The sequence below is a fragment of the Triticum aestivum genome, chromosome 2D (genome assembly GCF_018294505.1).
Source record: "Triticum aestivum cultivar Chinese Spring chromosome 2D, IWGSC CS RefSeq v2.1, whole genome shotgun sequence".
Classification (NCBI taxonomy): domain Eukaryota; kingdom Viridiplantae; phylum Streptophyta; class Magnoliopsida; order Poales; family Poaceae; genus Triticum; species Triticum aestivum.
Genome location: NC_057799.1, coordinates 564093484 through 564113919, shown reverse-complemented (window position 1 = coordinate 564113919; position 20436 = coordinate 564093484). Strand labels below are relative to the sequence as shown.

General features: G+C 46.0%; 1 protein-coding gene and 1 long non-coding RNA gene across 3 annotated transcripts; one reads left to right on the top strand and one right to left on the bottom strand.

Moving 5' to 3' along the window:
• The first annotated feature begins 4182 nt into the window (after positions 1-4182).
• On the top strand, positions 4183-6201 carry LOC123049988 (nuclear poly(A) polymerase 4-like). The gene has a single exon (XM_044472838.1). The coding sequence runs from the start codon at positions 4218-4220 to the stop codon at positions 5862-5864; it is 1647 nt and encodes a 548-aa protein (XP_044328773.1). The 5' UTR covers positions 4183-4217; the 3' UTR covers positions 5865-6201.
• Positions 6202-9447: 3246 nt separating this feature from the next.
• LOC123049987 (uncharacterized) lies at positions 9448-12488 on the bottom strand. Of its 2 annotated transcripts, XR_006423694.1 has the most exons (5): positions 12098-12488; positions 11937-12021; positions 11263-11462; positions 9981-10052; positions 9448-9890 (listed from the first exon to the last, which is right to left on the bottom strand). It is a non-coding gene; the product is annotated as an uncharacterized lncRNA (long non-coding RNA). The 2 variants fall into 2 exon arrangements; XR_006423695.1 differs by lacking the exon at positions 11937-12021.
• Positions 12489-20436: the final 7948 nt, after the last annotated feature.

The window sequence follows — 20436 nt, the reverse complement described above, 5'->3', positions numbered from 1 at the left end:
AGACGCGCAACCACCACCGCTCAGGGCCGCCGGCCGGCGCCCGAGCCCACACCACCCAGAGGAAACCGGATCTGGGTCGGATGCCCGATATCCGTCGCCACCAGCCACAAAGGCTGCCCCCCATGCTGCCCCTGCAGCCGTGGCGGCACAGCCACCGCCGGAGTCCCCTGGGGCCGCCGCCCAAGCATCCCGCTTCCGTCGCGCCGTCGGGCGCCCAGGGGCGCCATCGCGCCGCAACCGGAGGCCTCCTCGCGAGGTACGGAGGCGAGCCCGCCACCGCCGTCAGCCAAGCGAGCTTCGCTCGCCGGCCTCCTCCGGCGGCGGCGGGGAGAGGAGGGGGAGGAGAGGAGGGGGCGGCGGCGGCTAGGGTTCGCCCGATCCGCCCCCCTGGAGGCAGCGCGGGCGACGGGGATGCTCTTTTTTCAGTCTTGGTGCAAAAGAGAATCCCTCGAAATTTCCCGTAGTGGACTGGCCCACTAGAAAGTCGTTGGGTTGGTTCATTCCCTTGTCTAGTTAGTCTGTTCTATTCGTTTTTCTCCTTTTAGATTTCACTTTTTCTTTCAAACTATTCTACATATATATATTTCAAAAAATATATACTTAAATATAGAAAAAAATTCACCACGCCTTCTAAACATGTTTATGTGCGTAGTGTAAAATTTTTGTTGGCACATTTTTCTGGAAAATGTTGATAGCATTTAAAAACGTTCGTGAAATTTTAAAAATGTTTAAAAATTTACAAAATATGATCATTAAATTATTTTATAAATGTTCATGTAAAGGTAAAAAATTATTTTTGTAAATAAAAACCACACAAAAAAATTGTTCATGACAATTATAAAATTTTCACACACTTAAAATTATGTTCCGTCACATTTTAAAAAAAAATCATGAAATGTAAAAAATGTTCCCACAGCTATAGAAAAAGATATTATCATAGAAAAGGGTGCCATTTAAAAAAAATCAACACATGAAAAAATGTTTGCATGTTTTAGAAAAATATTAATCACATTCTTGAAAAAAATTCAAAAGTGTGTTTAAAAAAAATTCGATGTGCATTTTATAAATGTTCACATGTATGCGAATATATTTAGCATATATTTAAATTTCTCAATGTTATTTAAAAATAATAATGTAACTTTTTTGAAAAGCGGAAAAAATAATAATGTCGGGCACTATTTAGGCACCCTTAGGTAGTTTGATGAAATTCCTCTCTACCACCCTGGCCAAGTTAGTGATGAGCGCTGAGAGATTATGTTAGCATACATCGCTATGAGATAAGAGAGTAGTAGTGAGGAAGATATGTAGGAGACACCATCCTTGGTAAGGCAGATGAGTGAACATTATTAATTGCTAGGAGTACATTTCCATGCTTTATTTCATCAAAGGTGTTGGAGCCTCTCCAACTACACAAAATGTGGCACTCAGTGATGTGCCTCTCCGCGATGTGGCCCTTTTACCTTACTTCTCCTAGCATGTGATGATTTTGCTAGCCAAATACTATGAGAAGTATTCAGAATGCCATATGTCAGTTTACCACATCATCATAGCTACCAAGTTGTTAGGCAACAATTAGAAGGTTCTTTGATAAATATCTATTTTCGTGTTTATTCTCATAAGTTACTAGTTGTCGGTGGATAACCTAGTGACTATCATGGGATAACCTCGTGGTTCTTACCGGAACAATTTGGTGGCTACCATCGGATAACATAGCAAATTTCATTGAATAACCTAGTGACTATCCACGAATAACCTAGTGATTCTCATCGGGCAAACCTGGTGGCCAAGAAAACCTAACAATTGTTACCTGAACAACTTAGCAGCTATCATCGCATAGCCCAATAGTATCACTGAATAACTTGGTGGTCGTCATCGGGTAAACCTTTTAGTTGTTGCCTAAGCAACTTGATAGTTATCACCAGATAACCTGGTGGTTTTCACCGAAAAACCCGACCAAACATAGCAGTTGTTACCTAACTTGACAGTTATCACGAATAACCCGGTGGCTTTCAACGAATGCAATCGTCCCCGGATAACCCGGTGACTATTGTCCGACAAACCAACCAGTTGTTACGTGAAAAATTTGCCGCTAACACTGGATAATTTGGTGACCATCATCGAATAACGGTAGCTATTAATTAGTGTGATAACCAAGTAACTGCCACAGGGTACTTGATATCACTTTAATGACTGGTAACTCGCCCATTAAACAAAATCAATAATAGGTGTGCCTAATGTTTCATCAAAACTTACAAGTGATGACTAATATTGAAACAATATCACGCACATCAAACAGAAGTATGTAGACCGAGTGTGAAATGGTGAATTAGAGTGGCGTAAGCGCTATAACATTTTAATCCCTTTTATGGCTCATTTGAGACAGCAAGGAACACAATATTGCGCAATAATAGGGCCCTTAGCAAATACTACTACGTTCACACCCGGACTCCTACCGTTATAACATCACGGCTCTTTTGAGTCCCGACTCACCCTATTGATCGCTCCTCCGCAACAAGATGACACCACAATCATGACACACATCTCACCGGTTGGTCCAACGCCGGCCGATCTCGAGAGCTCCACCTAGTTGGAGAATAACATGTGCCTTTCACCCATCATATGGTTTCCAACTATATATCACCAAATAACCTATGGCTTTCACCGAATATTTGCATGATCGTCGCCAAATAACTTGCTGACTATCATTGGACCAAACACAACCGTTGATGCCTAAACAACTTGACAGCTAACACCGGATAATCCGATGACTATCAATGAATAACCATAGTTGTTAGATCAAGTTCAACAACTCCCTTAAAAATCTTCCCGTAAAACTAGTTTTTTGGCCTTCCCGTAAAGGTTAGGAGAAGTTTTCTGGAAGCAACTTTTGTTCGTTCCCCTAAACTTCTTCCTCTAATCCATTTTTATTTTTATTTTTAGTTAAACAAATAAAGATAATTGCCTAGGACCTGTTAGTTAGTGACCCACATGACGGCGGGCGGGCCATCACTGACGAGGGGCAGCGCGAGGCGGTGTGCTGGCCGCCGGCGTGAGGCGGTAGCGTGGCGGCGGCAGCAAGGACTAGAGACGGTGGCAGGGTGTGGCGCATAGAGTGGTAGTTGGTGAAATTTCTGCCCGCCAAAAAAATACGGGTCAAAAAGATATTGGAAGATGATCTTTTCATAAACCTATGGGGAGAAAATGCCACTTTTTATGAGATCCTCTAAACTTAAGGCCAGTGTTGGAGGGATTTTTATTCCTTAACTTCCCCTAAAGGGCGGTTAATTTAGAGATACTAGCATAGCCTAGTAACTGGCTCATCGAACTTGATAGTGTTGTAAGATCATTTGGTCACCGGGACACGGCGCAGGCGGCACTCTCGGCCGGCATGCCGCTTCAATGCCAGTTTCAATGAGAGGCCGCGTCCGCTCCAAGCTGGCATGAATTCGGTGCGGGTGCTCTGGAGTGGCGCTGACAGACATGGATGTGCGTTAACTGCTTCCTGCAAAAAAGGACACGGGTGAGGGAGAGGATTTTGAATGGGTACGAGGTGTCCATCGCGTACATGGCAACATTCCGGACGTCTGCAAAGCCACCCTGATTTGCTGCGGCTTGCGGGAAAACGGGTGTCTGAACCAAACCGCAGACGAATGGGCTACCGCGTTGGATGGCAAATCGCGTCCGGACCACTCGCTCCGAGTTGATGCGGGCGGTTAGTGGTCAGCGTTGGAGATACCCTAGATGCCATACAGAACTTTTTTTTTAGAGCAACTAGACTTTATTTTATTTTTCTCATATAATAGTCATATTGTTTATCAGAAGATGCGAAGTAAATTCGGGGATTACAACATTCCAAAAACCAGGTGATTTCGAGCTAAAGGATTGTTTTGCTAACTCATCAGCTATTGGCTTCTCTGAAACAATGTTTGAAAGAGGTCTTTGCAAAATCAATGGAAAGTTGCTTGCAATCAGCAACAACTGCGGCCTCAGATAGTCAGGTCCGAGATAATCATCCATGAGCTGAAGCGACTCAACCGCAAAGGAGCAGTCCGATTCAACCTCTGCCTTGCTAACGTATTGGCCAGTTTCTGAATCTGAAAGCAATCCCGACTAGACCATCCCACTTGTGTATAAATAATAGCATGAGCGTTCTCTATGCCCTGCTTCTACCGGTGGCACAACCGCAGCTCGAGAACTGACCACGGACCACCGCGATCATGACGCCGATCTCGCTGGTTGGCCCGACGCCGGCCGACCACGAGAGCTCCAGCCGGTTAGAGGTTCTTCTCCGTGAGGCCGGGCTGTACGAGACCTCCGATGAGCTGGCGGCCCGCGAGGATGTGCTGCGCGATCTCCAGGCCATCGTCGACCGGTGGGTGAAGCGCGTCACCGCTCAGCGAGGGTTTCCCGACGGCATGGCTGAGCAGGCCACCGCCCTTCTGATTCCGTTCGGTTCGTACCGTCTCGGCGTCCACGGCCGCGGCTCCGACATCGACGCCCTCGTCGTCGGCCCCTCCTACATCGACCGCGACCACGACTTCTTCGCCGTGCTCGGCGGCGTGCTGGCGGGGACGGAGGCCGTGACGGAGCTGCAGCCCGTGCCTCGCGCGCACGTGCCCGTCATCAAGATGCGATTCCGGGGCGTGCAGGTGGACCTCCTGTACGCCGGCCTGTGCCTCCCGGTGGTGCCCAGGGACCTCGACCTGCGCGACCGCTCCGTTTTTCGCGGCATGGACCTGGCCTCCGCGCGCAGCCTCAACGGCGTGCGCGTCGCCGACGAGCTCCTGCGTCTCGTCCCGGACGCCGGCGCCTTCCGCACAACGCTGCGATGCATCAAGCACTGGGCCAAGGCGCGGGGCGTCTACTCCAACGTGATGGGGTTCCTGGGCGGCGTGGGCTGGGCGATCCTGGTGGCGCGCGTGTGCCAGCTCTACCCCAACGCCTCGCCGAGCATGCTGGTGCCGCGCTTCTTCAAGATCTTCGCGCAGTGGAAGTGGCCCAACCCGGTGCTGCTGCGGGACATCGAGCACGACGACGGCGGCGAGCTCGCGCTCCGGCTGCCAGTCTGGGACCCGCGGCGGAACCCGCGTGACAAGAGCCACCTCATGCCCGTCATCACGCCGGCCTACCCATGCATGAACTCGTGCTACAACGTCTCGCACGCCACCCTGCGGACCATCACGGAGCAGCTCCAGATCGGCAACGGCATCTGCCAGCAGGAGATCCTCAAGTCCGGCCCCGGCGGCGCCGGCGGGTGGGACGCGCTGTTCCAGCCGTTCCAGTTCTTCAAGGCGTACAAGAGCTACCTGAAGGTCGCCGTGAAGGTCGCCGGAGGGGAGGCCGACCTCCGGGAGTGGAAGGGGTGGGTGGAGTCGCGGCTGAGGCAGCTGGTGAGCAGGGTCGAGATGGCCACGGCCGGCATGCTGCTCTGCCATCCCAACCCGAAAGCCTACACCGCCAAGCCCCATGATCTGCACTGCACGTCATCCTTCTTCGTGGGCTTGTCCAAGCCACAGCAACAGCAGCAGCAGCCCCAGGTGCCGTTCGACCTACGCGCGACGACGGAGGGGTTCAAGCAGGAGGTGTACACGTACGAGTTCTGGAGGCCCGGGATGGAGCTGGAGGTCTCGCACACCCGGAGGAAGGACCTGCCGTCCTACGTGCTCGATCAGATCCTCCCGCCTGGGCATCTCAAGAGAAAGCGCGCCGCCGAGAGCAGCTCTTCTCCTCCGTTGTCGTCTGCTTCCGGCGACGTCAAGAAGGTGGCGGCGGCAGGCGGAACCGGATCGGCGCCTGAGAGGAAGAGGCAATGCTGTCCCAGCAGCAATATCCTCCCCAGCGCTTCAGTACAGGGCGTTGTGTGAGAACTGAGAAAAGATGAATATTCAGAGTAACCACAGGAACTAGCTAAGCTCTAGCTAAGCATACCAGCATGATCAAGCCAAGGGAAGCCGAAGTCTTCAAGCGAACTCTTGTCAGGGAGTTGGCATGATCCAATGGGAGACGGAGAGAAGGGCAGACTCTGCGCCCGGCGGAACATCGTGTACAGATACAGATATGTGTAGCATAGCTTTGTCAGAGGAACAATTTTGTATGATATACTATGTACTCAAAACTGTTGGCAGCACCACCGAATATAAACATTGTATTGTCGATGTTTATGTTCTTGCTTAGCTCCTTCAGTGCAAGTCTTCGATGTTAAGTCAGAGCTCCTGCCATGGTTTCACTCTTCTGTAAATTTTATCATAATTATGCTACTATTGAATAAAACATAGAAATAAGGCATATCTTGGCATTGTGATATGTTCGAACAAATATACTAGGTACGGTATATTTTGGGTAGTAGTAGTTTGGAGTTCAATCTTTTGTACTCCCTCTGTTCTTAAATATAAGTCATTTTAGATATTTCAATATGGACTACATACAGACGTATATAGGCGTATTTTAGAGTGTAAATTCACTCACTTTGCTTCATATGTAGTCTATTTTGAAATCTCTAAAAAGAATTATACTCCCTCTGTAAACTAATATAAGAGCGTTTAGGTTACTACTTTAGTGATCTAAACGCTCTTATATTAGTAGTAGTGATCTAAACGTTCTTATATTAGTTTAGGGGGTATTTAGGAATGAAGGGAGTATTCTTCTTCCTCATCAATTAAATTGACATCCACTCCTTTGGTACCAATCTTCAAGGTGCAAAGATCAACCTATTAAAAGCGTGAGCGTAACAACCTATCAACAGACTGAATGAAACATAAAAGAAAACGGGGACTTCACAGTTGAGATACCGCACCAGACCCCTTGTTCTTCTTGTGTCTGCAGCTTCTCCAATAACATCCTTCTTCCCCGAAGGTATTCAAAACTATGAATAGGGCCCCTTTCGGGTGTATGTGGATGAAACTTAATTAAATCACATTAAAAATGACCTTATTCCTGTTTCTTCCCATCTCATGATATTTTTTCTTTCATCGCATGTTGATTTTGTGTTGTTGTTGTCTAAGTTATCGACCGAGCGTTCCGCCAAAATTGGAAGGATCTTTTGATCTGCATTTTTCTCTGGGGTTGTACCTAGGCTGGCCTTTTCTTCTTTTTTGTTGTTGGGTTATGTTGTATCCACAAGTGGAAAAGAATCCAGGCGTAGAATCTAGGCTTTTAAAACCAATTCCAAAAACTAGATTTTCTTCTTCTTTAAAATATTCATTCTGTATTAAAAAACGTACTATGTGCGTTTTACATATTTCAACATTTATTCGGATAAATGTTAATAGTATATTTAAACAACGTGTATCCAAAAATGTTCGGTTTGTATACGAAAAATGGTCAACGCATGTTAAAAAGTCAACACATATTTTGGAAAAGGGTAAAAAAAAAGATACATACAAAGGAAAACCAATGAAATTCAATAGAGAAAAACACATAATAGAAAAAAGAAAAATAATCACGTAGCACCTTGCAAAACCGGCCAAAACTAAGTGGAAGGTTTGGTGAACCAGCCCTCAAAATCTTCACAAAACCGCTCGGTACCAATTATTGGATCAACCCACTTTCAACGATCTCTATAGACGAGCGTGAGTTCATCTCGCAGTAATGGATGCATAGCATCGGGGGTTGCTGTCGTCTAAGTTACTCGAGCATCCCACCAAATTGGGATGGGCCTTTTGATCTGCAATTTTTCTAGGACTCTATCTAGGTTGAGCTTTTTCTTATTTTGCATGTTAGGTTATAACGTATATACAAGTGACGAAAAGAACCCAGGACAAGAAGTCTAGTTTTCAAACCAGATACAAAGGCTCTGTTTGGATGCTGCAGTTAGAGTTAGAGTTGGTTAGTTCAGGCTAAACTAACCCTAGAGGATCCAAACAGGTGGAGTTAGATAGCAGTTAGTTGCTCTAACCTGGCAAAAAAATCCAACCCGGTGGGGAAGTGCTAATTGGAGTTAGATGTGGTTGGTTTCATTAAAAAAATACCCTCTCCTGCACTCGTACCTCATCCTTCCGCACCAGCCAGCCGCCCCAATCGCCCCGCCCCGTCGCCCCAATCCCGCCACCCCCGCCGCCGCTCCCGCAGCCCCCGCCGCCCCCGTCCCGCAGCTCCCCGCCGCGCCCGCCCGTCGCCCCCATCCCGCCACCGCTTCCCCTGCCCCCATCCCGCTCCTTCCGGCACCGCGGCATCCCTTCCCGTTTAGCCACTCGAGCCACGGCGTCGTCTCTTGCGCCCCCGTCGCCGTTAAGCCACTCGACTGGCGCCCCTCGTTGCGGCTAGGCTTCACTTATTCGTGGAGTCTTCACTGATTGCGCCTAGGCTTCTTCAAGAGCGATGTGAAGTGAGTATTTGTTGTTCGTCAACCTTTTATGATTCAAGGCCACACCAAATCCGGCTAGAAAGTGAGAAAAAATGCATTTATTGTCAATCTAACCCTGTGATCCAAACAACCATCTTGGTTAGAGTTAGTTCAGGGTTAGTCTAGAGTTAGAAACTAACTCTAACTCTAACCTTGGTTAGAGTATCCAAACAGGGCCAAAGTCTAGAATTTTTTTTATTGCACGTGCGATGTGAACAGTGAAGTCACTAGTACAATCAAGGACATATATTATGTTGCATGAGCTTTGGCTTTTTTTAGCAACTCATGAGCTTTAGCTGAGATATTTTTTTAACACAGCACAGACGCATACGTTGATACATACGCATATACACTCACCCTTATGAACGCACACACACCCTATCTCTATGGGCACCTCCGAGAGACTGAGCCGGCACATTATTTTGAAATTGACGAAGTCGCCACATACACATTCGTAGTCGATGGGAACGTCTCCTCTCCTGAACGCACATCGCCGGAAGCCCTAGGAAAAATCTAGGAAAATACAAGCACTAGTGTCGAGTCTAGGACTTAAACTCTGATGGGCTGGGGAAACCACTGTCCTCCTAATCATCTAATCCTAACCATCTAGCACAGGTTGGTTCGCCTTTAGCTGAGATGTTGTTTGGGAGCTATGTTGTTTTCTCATCAAATCTGCCCTTTCTTCATCAAAATGAAAGAAAAAAGCAAGAAAGCATTTTATACTGCAAACGAGAAAAATGGTTTAGAGTCTAAGTTTTAATCAAATTCCTTTCTGCCGAAACTATTTGGAGAGATAATAAAAAAAATCAGATATGATACAGAAGTATTCCGCATTTCCAATAATGGTGAACAAATTAATTAAAAAATAGGAAAATGGAATGGTCATGCAGTATTTTGATTGAAGATCCAGTTTGGCCAATTCTGAAATATTTCTTCCAACCTCCCAATCACATGGAAAAATTTATTTCGTAATCCAAAGCTACCTATAGGCATGTCAATTTTATTCTCATCCCAATATCAGCGGGATGACATTTAGCTTTCTTGCATTTCAGGTCAAACTGTGGAACGGGTTAAATGCTAATTGGAGATAGTACATTGCTATTATTTAGTAGCAGCCCTACCACAAATCCCAGCTGTAGCATCCAAACGACTGTACACTGAAGCACAAAATATTAGAGAAATACAACGACCCGTCCATACTTAGTTTATTTACACTAGTAATGATGACCAGGCACTATAAATTACATAGGTCATTCGAAAAGGTATGCCACCGACAAAATCTAACTAAAGCATCATACAACAAGTCTGTTTCCTATCAGAGTGACTGAATCAGGGCTCACTACTCAGTAGTAGGAGCAGTAACGCTTTACAAAGCTCTCTTGGTGATGGCCAAAACGGAATCCTCCTCGGAAGGGATGCAACACATCGGCGTCAAGATAGCACATTTTACATACCCTCTCCACCTTGCTATCTTCACATCCACATTTCCTCGTCAGACCAGCATGTGGGACATGAAATCGACGGTAGCATGTCTTGCAAACACAGTCCACTGAAAAAACAGGCCCAGTAACAAAGAGACAATGTAAGAGATCGATCGTACAGTGTAACTTGGTCTATATATACATCTAGAGAGACATACATTCACCATTACGACGGGTACCCCGTCCAAGAGGGATACCAAGGAAAACGTAGGCTTCAGTAACTGGTTCATCTGAAAATACCATCAAGGAAAATACCATTAATTATCCCTGTCCTAAAACATGTGCATTGTGCCTCTAAGCATGATATAACGCCCAATTCTATATGCAAAGAGTGATAAAGCAACTGCTGCCTGCAATTCATCCACTGATCCACACATGAATCTAAGTACACATAAGGTTAAGCAAAGATGCATAAACAGGAATGGGGTCATCTAAATTACTGGAAACAGTTGAAGAGGGACGACACACGGTAGCAGAGTTTGATTATTCCCTCAGCTGCTCAAGCTCAACTAATGAAATAAGCAATGCAAGATAAGTATGAGACTGCAGACTTGAGAACGTAGCATTGCTATAGGAGCTGGAGCGATCAGCCATAAAGTAGGCAATTCAGGCTGGAAGGACATGGCGAGGTAGAAGAGGGAACCAAAGTCTTATGAATCCTAGGTTGGCTGAGGCAAGTAAGGAGACTTAAACTTCCAGTAGGAAGGGTATAGAATACGAAGCTCACTGAATCAAGGAATAATATATAGTCTGTTCATTTTTTTAACATTGTTGCTTTGAAATATTCAGGTATATAGTGTGAAGAGGTAGTCTAAGGAATATGGACAAGAGTACAGAAGACAAATGTGGAGAACAAAAAGGAGAAACAGAGGAATTCATTTTGCTATAATCCTTACTGTCTTATTGCCAAAACAAACCAGGTAAATGACAGAATGCATTGAAAGGGGAAACACAGAAGCATGCGCATAGTATGTACAGTAAAATTAGCTGCACAGATAAACTTTCCAAACCATTATAGGCGCATAAAGATTAAAATGAAGTAGAATACATATTTATGGAAGAAGAATGAGCACATGATGCAATATTTATTTTAAAACAATTGACACAGAGAAAATTATGGTCAAAACCAAAAAATAGCAGAAATAAATAAAAACCATAACTACACACCCTCGTAAAAGCATGGGCCACCCATTCTTATCTCACAATTGGATCATGAACCTCTCAAATTTACAATGTCAAAGACAACCTAAAGAAGTCAACAATTGGTTCCAGAGGGCTTCCTTTGTAGAGTGGTACATTGTGTCTATTAAGGTGAAATGCTGGGCACTAGCAATAGACCTCTCCAGATGATGAAAACCCAATGGTTCTTTAAAGTACATATGGTGCATGCCATGGCAACAGGGAGGTAAGGGTACATCAAGCTAGCAAGTAGATACCAACCTAGGGGGATGCATGTGAGAACTTCATCGTCGTCACCTCTATCAATGAGCTCAAAAAAGAAGAGAGTTCGCGGAGCGAGCAGGAAAGAAGCAGCCAGAGCGCTTCCGACGAGCCACAAAGTTGCCATGAGTCCAAAAACCGTAATTGTCAAGCTTGCCGCGTCTGGTCACCTTACCAGGAGCAGGTTCGTACTCATCACCCTGACCAGCCAAACAAATCATGGAAAAATAAATTGGTGAAGTTAGCAAGGTAAAACAAAATAGAACAAAGATGCATCATTGATTGACTTCACTTAATTACTACAACCCCCTATACGCAAATTTATTATAATTATCGCTGAGCGAAATCTGTTAGAAATGTATAATGGTACAAAAGTAATTTTCATGACAAACCACTAGGATGTACAATGCAAGGTGCTTAGGCAGTGCTAGTAAGAATAAACCGATTTTTGCTTAAGCATGAGTGCTTTTTCATATTGCAGAGGCGCCTATACAAATAAGCACCGGTGATTAAGAAAAAAGGGTTACTTTTCATAAGCACATTGCATTGTCAGGCCTAATAATATAATTTCCATGTGCCAGCTTTCTATGCATTGGTGATCAATGTTTTTTAAGGTTTGATTGGCTGCAGCTAATTGCAAGTAAAATTTGATCGAGTGAGGAAAAATGTATCACCGGATGGGCGGCGTTGTACAGCTGAAGGCATTGCAGCATAGTATCGTGATTCAGTGCTTTTATCTCCGAACGTGACATCTTAGGCCTAGCACACAACATATAGCACGCCACGCGGATCAGTGAATCGATCGAATCGGAAGGAGGGACCGTCGACTAATTACCTGAAGTCGGGGGGGAGGATGGAGAGGAGGCGAACGGAGCAGCCGCCGCAGCCAGTTGCACGCGCGGCGGCGGCCAGCCGCCGCCCACCTTGACTTTACTTCCTCATCAGCCGGACCAGGCAGCACGAAAGGCCTAGCCGCTGATTCGGATTCAAGGAGGCGACGAGAGTCCTCCGATGCGGCAGCGGCGGCGCTGTAGTTGGTCTTGGTCGCCATGTCGTCGGATTCCATGGACCGCGCGTCCTTGGCCTTCTTAGCACGCGCAGCTGGCTCATAGCACCCAGGCGGCGCTGGTCCGACTCCGACGAGGCGTCGAGTCTCCTCCATCGCCGCGGCCACGGCGGTTACGAGGCGATCCAGTCACGGTTGGGGACGGGGGTCGCCCCGACTCTGTCTCTCTGTCTCCCCGGCCGTGGGACAATTTTCTTTTTTACGAAAAATGTTATTTGCCGAACGTTCTCTGGGGTGGGATCCCAGCGAACGCCCCCGAGTCGTCTGATCTTTATCTGACGGCGTCAGTTTTTGCCAAAAACTCCATGCAAATTAAACAAATTGTCATGGCAGTTTTGTAAAATGCCACCCCCTGCCACACAAACTACCATTCGGGGAGTTCGCGCTTGCCATCCTTGCTGGCGAAAGTTCGCTAGGATTGATGTCCTTTTTCTATTACATATATCTAGATTAAACAGAGAGAAAAACAACATACTGCATACATCCAGATACGAGACAACTGCCCACTTTTGCAGAGAACACCCTAATTAAAATAGAAAATGCGAAAACAACTCTAGGATATTGTCCGCTACTCCAATCTGTCGTCGTCCACCTCCTTGTCGTTGCACCGTCGGTGCCTGAAGGAGGATGAAGAGCAGGAAGGGGGCCGATGTGTCGCCTGTGCAGGTTGATAGTGGACCCAAGGGGATGGCGTCGACGGCTTAGAGAGAGAGAGAGAGAGAGAGAGAGAGAGAGAGAGAGAGATGTCTTCGGAGAAGGAGAAAGAGAAGGCTGGGGAAGTAGCGGTTTGGCTGAGCGGAGGGAGGGGTGGCCAGTGGGAGAGCTCGTCGAAGAAGTCAGGTGATGGATTGGTGCAGAGCGAGATGGATGAGAGTGATATGGCAATGGGTACCTGTTACGCGACCATCGATGGGTAATTACCCTATTATTAGGGGATGGGTTTTGGTCATTGATATGTTGTAGACGTATCAATAATTTTCTCTTGTTCATGCTACATTTATATCATAATTGTACAACTTTGGCTTCAATTTTTATCTATTAATCCAGTGTCAGTTGTTGTTTTCTCATATCTTTTGACTTTTCAGAAAATCATTGCCTTCAGACAAAATAAATTGAGAAAAAGTTACGAAACTTTCTAATCAGGATGGAGCCAGGGGCCAGAGCCCAGCCGGGAGGCCACCTATGGGCTCCGTGTGGGCCTGGCCCACGAGCCAGGGCTAGCCGAGATAAGGGGCGTGGGCTCCACAAGGGCCGCCTACACCTCCTTTCGTTCCCCAACATTTATATTCTCTGAAAACCCCAGAAATATTCATCAAGGATTTTTTTTTTGTCACTGCCACCTCCGGTTCCGCGAATATCCAATCTGGAGGCCTGTTCTTGTACTCTGCGGGCAGGGGGAATCCATTGTCGGAGTTTTCTTCATCATATTTGCTGTCACCATGACCACGTGTCAGTACTCCTCCTTGCACTATCAATCCATAAATAGTAGCTATATGACATTTTCTTTCCCTTATTTTTCAATACAAAGATCACATGAGCCGCCCTACATGATTGTGATCCATCTAATGTAAATAATGGTGTGCTTGTTTGTGGTGTGATGAATGATCACTTTATGTTCTTTTGATTTCTTTGGTTTCTTTATTACATGATTTATATACATATGTGTTGTCCCTCTATTAGTCTTGCGCTGCAATATTTAGATGAATGATCTTCAATAGATAGTTATGTATTTTAGTAGGGTTTAACCTTGCAAGTAATCTATCTTAGTAAGACAGAGAAAATGACCTGTATTGTGTTTAGTGACTTGCTGTCACTATGGAATAAGGATAAAAGAGATAGTTACATAGTTGTTTGGGTGATGAGCTGGAGGTAAAGATAATATACTATCTACATTATTACATATTGCTTAATTCAATGCTTTTTTAACTTAATACTTTGGGATGCATGTTCGATAGCGATTTTGGGGTGGAGTATTAGTTATGCATACAGTTGGATAACGGTCTATAGATATAAGAACATAATGACTATATGCAACCATGTCATGTATAATCATGATTATTAAAAACTGCAATGCAATCGATATGCAAATGCAATTTGTTCAGCACACATATGTAATTTGTGAAGAGATGTCACTAGTGAAATTATGGGTCAATCAATTGGTTTCTTTTGAACCTCAATCCATCAATTCTTTTCTTTTTCACAACATGAAGTTTATTTAGTTTAGTTGCAATCATGAATTCCATCCAGACTATACATTAATACTTGCAAATACCAAGACTAGTGAGATTGACAACCTCACTGGTTTCGTTGGGGACCAAGACAAGCTCTGTAATTGTGGGTAGGTCATAGTTTTAAAAATTGGACCACTGATCGAACCGGTGAAGCCATCGGCTCGGGTTTTTACCTGTCGGACCGCATGTTCACTTGTTGATTTTTTGGATCACGTAAACACATGTCAAATAAGCTAAGTTTCTGACATTTGACAGAAACTTAATGGATGCATGTAAGCTCGTTATTAGGCCAAAGTGGTGGCCTCGGCCTGTTTCCTTGCCAACCAGAGTTCGATGTTGGAAATATGCCCTAGAGGCAATAATAAATGGTTATTATTATATTTCTTTGTTCATGATAATCGTCTATTGTTCATGCTATAATTGTATTGTCCGGAAATCGTAATACATGTGTGAATACATAGACCACAACGTGTCCCTAGTAAGCCTCTAGTTGACTGGCTCGTTGATCAACAGATAGTCATGGTTTCCTGACTATGGACATTGGATGTCGTTGATAACGGGATCACATCATTAGGAGAATGATGTGATGGACAGGACCCAATCCTAAGCATAGCATAAAAGATCGTGTAGTTTCGTTTGCTAGAGCTTTTCCAATGTCAAGTATCTTTTCCTTAGACCATGAGATCGTGCAACTCCCGGATACCGTAGGAGTGCTTTGGGTGTGCCAAACGTCACAACGTAACTGGGTGACTATAAAGGTGCACTACGGGTATCTCCGAAAGTGTCTGTTGGGTTGGCACGGATCGAGACTGGGATTTGTCACTCCGTGTGACGGAGAGGTATCTCTGGGCCCACTCGGTAATGCATCATCATAGTGAGCTCTATGTGACTAAGGCGTTAGTCACGGGATCATGCATTGCGGTACGAGTAAAGAGACTTGCCGGTAACGAGATTGAACAAGGTATTGGGATACCGACGATCGAATCTCGGGCAAGTAACATACCGATTGACAAAGGGAATTGTATACGGGATTGATTGAATCCTCGACACCGTGGTTCATCCGATGAGATCATCGTGGAACATGTGGGAGCCAACATGGGTATCCAGATCCCGCTGTTGGTTATTGACCAGAGAGGCGTCTCGGTCATGTCTGCATGTCTCCCGAACCCGTAGGGTCTACACACTTAAGGTTCGGTGACGCTAGGGTTGTAGAGATATGTGTATGCGGAAACCCGAAAGTTGTTCGGAGTCCCGGATGAGATCCCGGACGTCACGAGAGGTTCCGGAATGGTCCGGAGGTGAAGAATTATATATAGGAAGTCAAGTTTCGGCCACCGGGAAAGTTTCGGGGGTTACCGGTATTGTACCGGGACCACCGGAAGGGTCCCGGGGGTCCACCGGGTGGGGCCACCTATCCCGGAGGGCCCCGTGGGCTGAAGTGGGATGGGAGCCAGCCCCTAGTGGGCTGGGAGCCCCCCCATGGGCCTTTCCCCCTGCGCCTAGGGTTGCAAACCCTAGGGTGGGGGGTTTCCCACTTGCCTTGGGGGGCAAGGAACCCCCCCCTGGCCGCCGCCCCTTGCCCTAGATGGGCTTTGGCCGCCGCCCCCCCCTCCCAGGGGGCCTATATAAAAGGGGGGAGGGAGGGCAGGAACCGACAGCCTTGGGCGCCTCCCTCCTCCCCTGCAACACCTCCCTCTCTCTCTCTCGCAGAAGCTCGGCGAAGCCCTGCCGGAGACCCGCTACATCCACCACCACGCCGTCGTGCTGTTGGATCTCCATCAACCTCTCCTTCCCCCTTGCTGGATCAAGAAGGAGGAGACGTTGTTGCACCGTACGTGTGTTGAACGCGGAGGTGCCGTCCGTTCGGCACTCGGTCATCGGTGATTTGGATCACGGCGAGTACGACTCCGTCATCCACGTTCATTGGAACGCTTCCGCTCGCGATCTACAAGGGTATGTAGATGCACTCCTTTCCCCTCGTTGCTAGTACACTCCATAGATGCATCTTGGTGAGCGTAGGAAAATTTTAAATTATGCTACGATTCCCAACAGTGGCATCATGAGCGAGGCCTATGCGTAGTTACTATGCACGAGTAGAACACAAAGCAGTTGTGGGCGTTGAGTTTGCCAATTCTTCTTGCCGCTACTAGTCTTTTCTTGTTTCGGCGGTATTGTAGGATGAAGCGGCCCGGACCGACCTTACACGTACGCTTACGTGAGACAGGTTCCACCGACTGACATGCACTAGTTGCATAAGGTGGCTAGCGGGTGTCTGTCTCTCCTACTTTAGTCGGAACGGATTCGATGAAAAGGGTCCTTATGAAGGGTAAATAGAAATTGGCAAATCACGTTGTGGTCTTACGTAGGTAAGAAACGTTCTTGCTAGAAACCTACAAACCACGTAAAAACTTGCAACAACAATTAGAGGACGTCTAACTTGTTTTTGCAGCAAGTGCTATGTGATGTGATATGGCCAGAAGATGTGATGAATGATATATGTGATGTATGAGATTGATCATATTCTTGTAATAGGAATCACGACTTGCATGTCGATGAGTATGACAACCGGCAGGAGCCATAGGAGTTGTCTTTATTATTTTGTATGACCTGCGTGTCATTGAATAACGCCATGTAAATTACTTTACTTTGTTGCTAAACGCGTTAGCCATAGAAGTAGAAGTAATCGTTGGCGTGACGACTTCATGAAGACACAATGATGGAGATCATGATGATGGAGATCATGGTGTCATGCCGGTGACGAAGATGATCATGGTGCCCCGAAGATGGAGATCAAAGGAGCATAATGATATTGGCCATATCATGTCACTATTTGATTGCATGTGATGTTTATCATGTTTTTTGCATCTTATTTGCTTAGAACGACGGTAGTAAGTAAGATGATCCCTTATAATAATTTCAAGAAAGTGTTCACCCTAACTGTGCACCGTTGCGAAGGTTCGTTGTTTCGAAGCACCACGTGATGATCGGGTGTGATAGATTCTAACGTTCGAATACAACGGGTGTTGACGAGCCTAGCATGTACAGACATGGCCTCGGAACACGCGCAATACACTTAGGTTGACTTGACGAGCCTAGCATGTACAGACATGGCCTCGGAACACGGAGGACCGAAAGGTCGAGCATGAGTCGTATAGAAGATACGATCAACATGGAGATGTTCACCGATCTTGACTAGTCCGTCTCACGTGATGATCGGACACGGCCTAGTTAAACTCGGATCATGTTTCACTTAGATGACTAGAGGGATGTCTATCTGAGTGGGAGTTCATTAAATAATTTGATTAGATGAACTTAATTATCATGAACTTAGTCTAAAATCTTTACACTATGTATTGTAGATCAAATGGCCAACGTTGTCCTCAATTTGAACGCGTTCCTAGAGAAAACCAAGCTGAAAGATGATGGCAGCAACTATACAGACTGGGTCCGGAACCTGAGGCTCATCCTCATAGTAGCCAAGAAAGATTATGTCTTAGAAGCACCGCTAGGTGATGCACCAATCCCTGAGAACCAAGACGTTATGAACGCTTGGCAGCAGCGTGCTGATGATTACTCCCTTGTTCAGTGCGGCATGCTTTACAGCCTAGAACCGGGTCTCCAAAAGCGTTTTGAGAAACATGGAGCATATGAGATGTTCGAGGAGCTGAAATTGGTTTTCCAAGCTCATGCCCGGGTCGAGAGATATGATGTCTCCGACAAGTTCTTCAGCTGTAAAATGGAGGAGAACAGTTCTGTTAGTGAGCACATACTCAGAATGTCTGGGTTGCATAACCGCTTGTCTCAGCTGGGAGTCAATCTCCCGGATGACGCGGTCATTGACAGAATCCTCCAGTCGCTTCCACCAAGCTTCAAGAGCTTTGTGATGAACTACAATATGCAGGGGATGGAAAAGACCATTCCTGAGGTATATTCAATGCTGAAATCAGCTGAGGTGGAAATCAGAAAAGAACATCAAGTGTTGATGGTGAATAAAACCACTAAGTTCAAGAAGGGCAAGGGTAAGAAGAACTTCAAGAAGGACGGCAAGGGAGTTGCCGCGCCCGGTAAACCAGTTACTGGGAAGAAGTCAAAGAATGGACCCAAGCCCGAGACTGAGTGCTTTTATTGCAAGGGAAGTGGTCACTGAAGCGGAACTGCCCCAAATACTCAGCGGACAAGAAGAAGGCCGGCAACACCAAAGGTATGTGTGATATACATGTAATTGATGTGTACCTTACCAGTACTCGTAGTAGCTCCTGGGTATTTGATACCGGTGCGGTTGCTCATATTTGTAACTCAAAACAGGAACTACGGAATAAACGGAGACTGGCGAAGGACGAGGTGATGATGCGCGTCGGGAATGGTTCCAAGGTCGATGTGATCGCCGTCGGCACGCTACCTCTGCATCTACCCACGGGATTAGTTTTAAACCTCAATAATTGTTATTTAGTGCCAGCTTTGAGCATGAACATTGTATCTGGATCTCGTTTAATTTGAGATGGCTACTCATTTAAATCCGAGAATAATGGTTGTTCTATTTATTTGAGAGATATGTTTTATGGTCATGCCCCGCTGGTCAATGGTTTATTTTTGATGAATCTCGAACGTGATGTTACACATGTTCATAGTGTGAATACCAAAAGATGTAAAGTTGATAACGATAGTCCCACATACTTGTGGCACTGCCGCCTTGGTCACATTGGTGTCAAGCGCATGAAGAAACTCCATGCAGATGGACTTTTGGAGTCTCTTGATTACGAATCATTTGACACGTGCGAACCATGCCTCATGGGTAAGATGACCAAGACTCCGTTCTCCGAAACAATGGAGCGAGCAACCAACTTATTGGAAATCATACATACCGATGTGTGTGGTCCAATGAGTGTTGAGGCTCGCGGAGGATATCGTTATGTTCTCACTCTCACTGATGACTTAAGTAGATATGGGTATGTCTACCTAATGAAACACAAGTCCGAAACCTTTGAAAAGTTCAAGGAATTTCAGAGTGAAGTTGAGAATCAACGTGACAGGAAAATAAAATTCTTACGATCAGATCGTGGTGGAGAATATTTAAGTCACGAATTTGGTACACACTTAAGGAAATGTGGAATAGTTTCACAACTCACGCCGCCTGGAACACCTCAGAGAAATGGTGTGTCCGAACGTCGTAATCGCACTCTATTGGATATGGTGCGATCTATGATTTCTCTTACCGATTTACCGCTCTCATTTTGGGGCTATGCTTTAGAGACTGCCGCATTCACTTTAAATAGGGCTCCATCGAAATCCGTTGAGACGACACCATATGAATTATGGTTTGGGAAGAAACCTAAGCTGTCGTTTCTAAAAGTTTGGGGATGCGATGCTTATGTCAAGAAACTTCAACCTGAAAAGCTCGAACCCAAGTCGGAAAAATGCGTCTTCATAGGATACCCTAAGGAAACTATTGGGTATACCTTCTACCTCAGATCCGAAGGCAAGATCTTCGTTGCCAAGAACGGGTCCTTTCTGGAGAAGGAGTTTCTCTCAAAAGAATTGAGTGGGAGGAAAGTGGAACTTGATGAGGTGATAGTCACCCCTTCCGAACCGGAAAGTAGCGCAGCGCGGGAAAATGTTCCTGTGGTGCCTACACCGACTGGGGAGGAAGTTAATGATGATGATCATGAAGCTTCGGATCAAGTTACTGAACTTTGTAGGTCCACAAGGACACGTTCCGCACCAGAGTGGTACGGCAACCCTGTCCTGGAAATCATGTTGTTAGACAACGGTGAACCTTCGAACTATGAAGAAGCGATGGCGGGCCCGGATTCTGACAAATGGCTAGAAGCCATGAAATCCGAGATAGAATCCATGTATGAAAACAAAGTATGGACTTTG

Excerpts from the sequence above, each read along its gene's own strand:
- LOC123049988 (XM_044472838.1), top strand. The coding sequence starts at position 4,218 with ATGACGCCGATCTCGCTGGTTGGCCCGACGCCGGCCGACCACGAGAGC.